The 8,844-nt window shown below is 33.1% G+C and overlaps 1 protein-coding gene across 1 annotated transcript in view; it reads right to left on the reverse strand.

Moving 5' to 3' along the window:
- Window positions 1-8,844, reverse strand: part of LOC115418693 (WD repeat-containing protein 47-like) — a 35,289-nt gene that overhangs the window by 24,541 nt on the left and 1,904 nt on the right. Inside the window, 2 exon segments of the mRNA XM_030133242.1 lie at window positions 501-584; window positions 2,366-2,556. Of these exon segments, the coding sequence (XP_029989102.1) occupies window positions 501-584; window positions 2,366-2,523 (242 nt within the window). The 5' untranslated portion in view covers window positions 2,524-2,556.

The raw sequence follows: 8,844 nt of genomic DNA on the forward strand, positions 1-8,844 counted from the left end.
AGTTTCAGGAAGCGTGTGAAGGCAGTTATTGAGAAAGAAGGAGGACACATAAAATAAAAACATTTTCTATTATGTCAGTTTTCTTGTAGCAAATAAATTCTCATGACTTTCAATAAACTAATTGGTCATACACTGTCTTTCAATCCCTGCCTCAAAATATTGTAAATTTTGCTTCCCCACCCTGTTTATATTGGTGTATGTACATTTATATAATAGTTTTATAAATCTTCCACTAAATAGAACCTATAAAGTGAATGTATTCTGATGTGCAGACAGAGTTTTGAAGTAGATCTTGTAGCTCTGAGACAAATATTCCTTTTGAGTCAAACTCATTCTCTCGTTAATTCTTGAATTTCACATTTTGACCCAAGGCTGTATCTTGGAAAGTTCAGCCAACCAGCATTTTTGACTTGATTTTTCTTTATCTGTGACTCTCATGTGGTAAAATTTCATTACTTTTATTCTGGAAGCATTTTCCTTGTAGACCAGTGTAATCTTACCTTTTCTTGTCAAATTTCTCCATTCCTTCTAAGGGTTGAATGAACTGCATCACCTCTTCCCACTGGCCATCAAGAATGAGCTGCCTGTAAAAAGTAGAAAATACATAGTTTTATATTTGTTTTTTTTCCTCTCACAGCTGTGTTACATAATGTCAGCTACATTATTTAAGAATCAAGAAAGCACCAATATCAGGGCCGGTCAAGGATAGAGAAGTGGAAATGCGTCTGTGGGATCTGAAAAGAACAATTAATCCATATTCTGACTTAACATTTTTATAGATTCTATCAGTTATCCCTTGTGTGGTGTTCATATTTTTTGTTATTCAGCCAGTGTTCGTGGGTGTGGTGGACCCGCTGCATTTGTGAGTTTTTAATTCAACATAATCAAACAATTTTATGTTAAAATACTCAACAGATGTTTACTTCATCCCAGTTACAAGCAATAAAAAGCATATAAATTTAATATTGCCTTTTGCCTTTGCTAGATCACACTTATGAATTAAAGTGCTACTCGTTTTTAGGTTGTTTTTTTTTAGTAAAATGTAATATAATCATCATAACCTCTATTTTATTTAAACTCGGAGATATATTGAGGACGCAACCTCATTTACAATATAGCCGGGACAGAACGAGACATCTGAAACATCCAATGGACATATCAGAAATACCGAAATGTAAAAGTGACAAAGACGATTAAAAACAGAGAACTCGACTTAAAAACAGGAGCAGGACAAGATATGAGAGGAAATAATTAATTAAAAAATAATTACTCATATTTTTTCTATTAATAAAAAATAAAAACGAGTCCCACAGACCCAAACACCATACAAGGGTTAAAGTGTCCACCTCCATGACATATTAGACTTCAGCCCTCCAGGATCTAGGATCAAGCCACCATGATCAGATCACATGACGTTCTGAAGTGCCATGACAAAAAAAAAAAAAAAAAATTGGTAATCTGAAGCGCTTCTGTCAACTTCACTCGAAAACGTAGATATAAAACTCTCCCATTAGCCCTATCAGCCCACCCGCGGGCCGAAAAAATTCTATTAATATTCATCTACTATAAAAATATAATAAATCAGGACAATGGATGTTTTTTTTCAACTTTTGCTCAAAATTTAGACCCTAATGTTAATAAAAGTATATCAAAGTGTATTTTAGTGCAAACTTTAATGTTCAAACATGATTTTTAATCTTTGTGGGGTGAAACATACGCTATTAAAAATCTCTGAAACGAACAATTAATTTATGCCTATCATCGTCAATCCAGCCGAAAAAAAACAGGCAAGGATAAAAAATTCTAATTTCTCTTTTAGTTTGTTACAGTTTACTCAGGCATAGTAATAGATACAATATTTTAGACAATGGGAATAGATTCTGTGAGGTCTCTAAATGTCCATAGACACCATGAACACCCATATGAACCTTATTATTGTGAAGTAATTCTTCATTTACTTTGGGTATATCTTTTTAGGCGTTTTTCCCTTGAAAATATGGTCAGGGTTAAACAGTTTAATGTTGATAGACCATTTAAAACCCATCGGTATTTAATTTGATACTGTGCAAATATTCAATTGTATCTTTAAATATTCATATTTGCAAAGGATGTTTTACTTTTTCAAGACGCAAAACAGTTCACTGAGCATGTTTGTGATTTTTATTGTTTTTTTCAATTCAGATTTGATGATTTTCGGGCTCAATATGTTAACAAAGTAAGTTAAAGTAAATAAATATACATTTTAAATAGGAGTATTATAAAAAAGAGCCAGAAAAAGCTTAGACCTCTATGTGTTAACAGTGATAATCATATGTTAAAGCTCCTTAATCTTCTTCAAACTGTCATATGAGTTTGGATGCCGTACCTTAGAAAGAGCATATCATCAGAGTAGAGCCCATTAATAACGCCGCTCTCCTTCTCCAAGGCCAACATGCTGATGTGCAGCTTCCTGGAGTTGAGGAAGTCCAGGATGAGCTTGATCACCTCTGCCTCTTTGATGTTGATTGTCTCCTCTGCCGTCATGATTTCAGACGTCTGATGGCAGCTTACACCCAACTGGAATACACAGAGGGGGAATTTTAGAAGGGATAAAAGAGATAAATGTGTGTACTTAATGTAATTGTAGGAGCTATTTGTCTATTTAGTTTTTTGTTCAAAGTTAATTTACTTTTTTGTTTACTTTTAAGTATTTTTTGCTAATTGTTTATTTTTTTGTTGCTTTTTGTCTGTTTAATATTTAGGGTATATTTTTTTATATTTGTGGCTATTGCTTTTGTAAGGCTCAGAAGTTAAAGTAATTTATGTTGAAGAAATGTAAAATTTGGTGGTGAAGTGAATTACAGGGAGTAAGTTAATTCATGTATTTGTTAAAAATATATTGACAGTGTTTCCCCAATTAACTATTTACATTTATGTTTGCAGAATTATTATTTACACATTTAAATATTCTCATTTGTAGTATACAAGCGGCTAGGATAGTCTGTTGAATCTGCCTTTCTGGATCACTTACATTTACCGATTTAAGTACTGCTAGCTCCTGATTGGTTAGTTCGGTCAGGTGATGTGATGTGTCAGGAAGTGTTGTGGCAGTAGTTGTAGCGTGTGAAAAAGTAAAGCACTGTTTAAGACAAAATCCGTCTCCATCGTGCTGTCTCATTTTTATAAAGAATGAACAAATCAAGGAACCCTCACGTTACACTTACATTCATTGGCGTTCTGTTTGCCTGTTTGATAAGTGTGTGTGCTTATGCGGATGTATTTGTGGGGGTGCCACCTGGATGGGGGAGGGGAGGAGGGGTGGTGGTTCACAACTTTTGTAAGAAATGCGTTAATGATGTCATTGTTGTTGTTGATATGGAAAAATTATAAATAAAGTTGTAAAAAAAAAAAAATTACATGAATCAATGTTACCAAGTCTGTATCTTGGTGACATAAACAAAGCAAAATTATCAACAAAACCATCAAATACTGAAATGGAGTTTTAACGAAAAAAAGCAATAGGCCTCTGTCGTTATATAAAACGTAATCACTGGTAGAAATCAGTCTGTGTGTTCTAAGACTTGTCCCCAAAAAACACAGTATATGAAGGGCTGCATGATTTTGGCAAAAAATAAAATCCCGATTTTTTCGCATAAAACTCAATTTTTGATTTTAATTTTTGGGTAAAACTACAAAGGACAAAAGAAGTCAGCATGTCGTTTTTGTGTGCAGCCCGCAATGCAAGCCACTGCTCCGACCTCAAATCTGTGATGGTATCACGTGATGAACCCACAGAAGTTTTTTTTTTTTCTTCATTAAATCTTTATTGAATGAAGTACAGTATACAAACAATGTATACAACAAGAAAATAACATAAGTTTGCCAAGGGGAATACACTACAATAAAATGTCATCAGAGCAAATACTGATGGTTTTTTATAGCCTTTTTGTTTCCAGATTTATCCAACAGCTTTAAATAAAGTTCACACATCTTTTAAAAATAAATAATATTTGATTTTGTGTTCCAGAACGTACATTTGTGAATGAAAAATTTAGCAAGTAAGATGAAATCGATTTGACGATTTCCCGTTTTTAAAAAATCCGATTTTGATTTAAAATCGATTAATCGTGCAGCCCTAAGTATATGTAATATGAATAATACTCAAAATAGACAGGGCATTTGTTAAATAGAGCACTTAATATACAGCTTTACTTGTCATTGTGTGGGTGTAAATGTGTGAAAAATAAAAGGCAGAGCAGCTTAATAGTTACAGATCAATACTAATGATGTAAACATTGACAAATGCGGTACTCATGCAGGCTTCTATTCCACACTGAGGCCCAGTGGTTCACACTATTCAGAAGAATCATTAGTTCTTTCCCATGGTGGCATCAAGTATGTAAAATAACAAAACTGGCCTTTTCTCATGCAGTTTGAGGAAAAAAATATTAGACCATCAAAAGTCATCAAAAACAACAGTTATGCAATCAAGTACTAATGCCTGTGTGTATCATGCGACTAAAACAGACAGAAAAGAAAACATGGAATGCGTAAAAGCACAGTACAATGCCATAGCTACTGAAGTAAGAACTGAAGTGATTTTGGTTACTATTAGGGATGTAACGATATGAAAATTTCATATCACGGTTATTGTGACTAAAATTATCACGGTTATCATTATTATCGTGGTATTGTTGAAATTGTGCTCACAATGTTCAAAAAGTACTTAAACACACATTGAAATAATTTAACCAAGTTGTATTTTGAAAAAAAAAAACAACAACAACAAAAAGCAAATAAAATAATGGTACAATGCACCTTCTGTTGGCAGAAACATTCAAATATTAACCTTTAGGGGTCTGACCTATTTTGTCCGTTTTTCAGTACTTTTGAGTTTGCCTTTATATACTATACACAGAAATGTTTACTATACCCATATTTGGGATCTGTTTTTTCAGCACAACTTCATCTATATCGACTGCCTATTATTTTTCACTTTAACCTACTTATACAAACATAAAAGGACAAAAAACACAAAAAACATAAATCAGATTTGAAAATTGTATATAATTTAATGCATAAACAACACACATATGCTTAACAAACCTTTTCAAAGACTTTAAAAGTGAATATTGGTTCCAAATATTAGGTATAGAAAATTAAAATTGGAATAAATTAAAACTATACTCAAATATTTGACATAAAAGCAGATCTTTACATAGGCTTTTTTTCCCCTAAAAGTGTGGTAATCAAACACGGTTATCATGATAATTAAAATTTAAATGGTAATACTAACCATCTGCAGTTTACAGCAGTTTATCGTTACATCCCTAGTTACTATAGTTACATTCCTAGTTACTATCAAGAAAATCATGGAAAACAGGTTAGATATCAGCTCTTAAATTAAACTCTTATGAGCTATTTTTGTTGTTATCATATATTTGTCCAAACAAATGTACCTTTAGTTGTACCAGGCATTAAAATGAACAAAAAAATTGAAGAAAACAAGGGTGTTCTAATAATTTTTTTCCATGACTGTATACATGGGAAGGCTGATGATACCGTGTAATACACAAATAAAAGTGCTAAAATAAATACATCTATAAATTGCTAATATTATAAAAAGGTACATCATGATAGGCATAACTTAACATGGCTTTCCTCCACAAAATACAGAGTCCAGGTCAGAGCTTTCTTTGTTATAAAACCTAATCAATATTAATGCATATTAATGAGTTGTTTTGTTACCTTTAGTTGTACCAGACATTAAAATGAACAAGAAACTGAAGAAAACACGGGGTGGTCAATTAATTTTTTCTGCGACTGTATTTCTACAACAGATGATCGACTGATTGATTGATTAATGTATGTATTTCGAACATGAATGTCAAAACAGAAGAAAATAAATAAACAAAACACTTAAACATAAGACATATAATACATAATCGAAAAGGAGTGAGGAGAAGTATAACTTATTAACTCCCACCCCTTCTCCTTAAATAATTAATAACAATAATAACCTTCCTAGTCTAAGCATATTTATACTATCTACTATAATATGACTGATACTTATTATTAAATAATTTGGTGTTTGTTTTTATATTATTATGAACAAATATAATATGATTTACATAAACACATAATACAATAACACATACAGGGTGGGGAAGCAAAATTTACAATGAACATTAGTTGTTTTTTCTCAGCAGGCACTACGTCAATTGTTTTGAAACCAAACATATATTGATATCATAATCATGCCTAACACTATTATCCATACCTTTCAGAAACTTTTGCCATATGAGTAATCAGGAAAGCAAACGTCAAGAGTGTGTGATTGCTGAATGCACTCGTCACACCAAAGGAGATTTCAAAAATAGTTGGAGTGTCCATAAAGACTGTTTATAATGGAAAGAAGAGAATGACTATGAGCAAAACTATTACCAGAAAGTCTGGAAGTGGAGGAAGCAGCAAAAAAAACATACCAAAGCTTTTATTAAAGCTCTCAAATCCAAAATCCTAAAGGATCCAACCAAGTCCATGAGAAAAATGGCAATTGAACTTGAGGTAGACAACAAGACTGTTAGAAATGCAGTAAAATATGATTTGAAGTTAAACTCTTACACAAGAACACCAAAACACTTGTTGACAACAGCTATGAAGGAAAAGAGGTTGGAAAGGTGCAAGAAAATTCTTACATGGTTCAAGAAAAAGTCCTCCATTGTAACAATCTTTTCAGATGAAAAGATCTTCACTGTTGATGCTGTTCTGAACCGCAGAAATGACAGATTTATCGCAAATCGAAAGCTGAGGTGTGACGAGTGCCTTCAGCAAATCACACACTCTTTGACGTTTGCTTTCCTGATACTCATATGGGTAAAAGTTTCTGAAAAGGTATGGATAATAGTGTTAGGTATGATTATGACATCAATATATGTTTGGTTTCAAAACAATTGACGTAGTGTCTGCTGAGAAAAAACAACTAAATGTTCATTGTAAATTTTGCTTCCCCACCCTGTATAAAGAAATACATATTCAATACACAGATATATATATATATATATATATATATATATATATATATATATATATATACATACAGACACATATACACATACATACACATACTTGTCCATCCTTATAACCCCCAGTGATACCCAACACCTCCTCATCCCTGTACCTCTTAAACATTGTGTCTTTTGTACCTCCTTTTTAATTCTTTCATGCTTGGACATTGCTTTAACTTTATATTAAATCTGTTCCACAGTCTCACCCCCCTGACTGAAACACAAAAACCCTTCCTAGTCATGCATATTAAGTGAATTTTAAAGTTAATTTTCCCCCCTTAAATTATAACCCCGACCCCCCTCATGAATAAGGGCTGTGTATTGGCAAGAATCTGGTGATATGATACAAATCACAATACTAGGATCACGATACGATATATTGCGATATATCATGATACTGTTAAAAAGGCAATTTTTTATTTGTTTCTTTTTTTAAAATGATTTTTTCCTAGAAGAATTAAATTACACCAGAAATATGCACAAATACTAAACACATTTTTATTTGATCACAACAGGATCTAATGCTATATCACAAAATCTTCCTGTGTTAAAACTTAAATTGTGTTTTACAGACATTACAGTTTAAGATCCTGTTCAAATGTTCATATTCTATGAGTTCAGAACTAACATCAGAACATTATTTTTGTGCAATCCCAACAAAGGAACTAACATTATTTAATAAGAGTGTTAAATATTGTCAAAATAAAAAGTGTCAAAATTTCATTTTTATGCTGATGATACAGTCATGTACACTTCTGCTTCCACTCCTGTCCAAGCCCTTACCTAGTTACAATCTGCTTTTAACACTGTCCAACAAAATTTTCATGACTTAAGACGTGTTTTAAATGCAGATAAAACAAAAGTCATCATGTTTTCAAACTCAAAAGTCCAAACCTGTCAAACCTGCCATCACTGATCACTACCCAGGGAACTCAGATAGAACTCGTGCCGACCTATAAATATTTAGGCATTTTAATTGACAGCTCCCTTTCTTTTCTGCGCATATTCAGCTTGTTATAAAACTTAAACTAAAACTTGGCTTCTTTCTTTCGGATCAAATCATGTCTGTCTTTTGAATGAAGAAGGAGACTGGTTTCTGTCTGTGTTGGACTATGGTGATGTCTTGTACATGCATGCCTCCACCCATAGTTTACGGTCACTGGACACTGTGTATCATGGAGCTCTGAGGTTCATCAGCAATTTTAAATCTCTCACCCATCATTGTCTGCTTTATGATCGTGTAGGATGGTCTTCTTTGTCGGCTCGCAGACTAAGTCACTGGCGTATTTTAATTTATAAGTCTATTCTAGGTCTGCTCCCATCCTATCTTCTGACTTACATCAGTCGGAGAACCACAGACGCTTATAATCTTCATTCTCAGAATCTTTTCTTTTTGTCTGTTCCTAAAGTTAGAACTGAAGAGCGGAAAAAGGCCTTCAGGTTTGCGGAATGAACTACAAAAAGACCTGAAACTGAAGGATTTGGTTTTGTTGGACACTTTTAAGAGGATGTGTTATGACTTAGGGAGGGAGACATCTTTTACCTGATGCACTTTGTCTACATTTCATGAGCACTTTTTTGCAAAGTTGACTTTGGAAGGTTTGACTTGCCTATGTGCTTTTTATGTATTCGTCTTATGTATGAAAGTCTGTGTCTGTAACTATTTAATGTACTGCTGCCCGTCTTGGCCAGGACATAATTGAAAAAGAGATTTTTAATCTCAATGAGGTTTTCCTAGTTAAATAAAGGAGTCTGGGTCTGCTCGAGGTTTCTGCCTGTTAAAGGGAAGTTTTGCCTC

Source organism: Sphaeramia orbicularis, chromosome 4, assembly GCF_902148855.1.
Source record: "Sphaeramia orbicularis chromosome 4, fSphaOr1.1, whole genome shotgun sequence".
In the NCBI taxonomy this organism is placed as follows: domain Eukaryota; kingdom Metazoa; phylum Chordata; class Actinopteri; order Kurtiformes; family Apogonidae; genus Sphaeramia; species Sphaeramia orbicularis.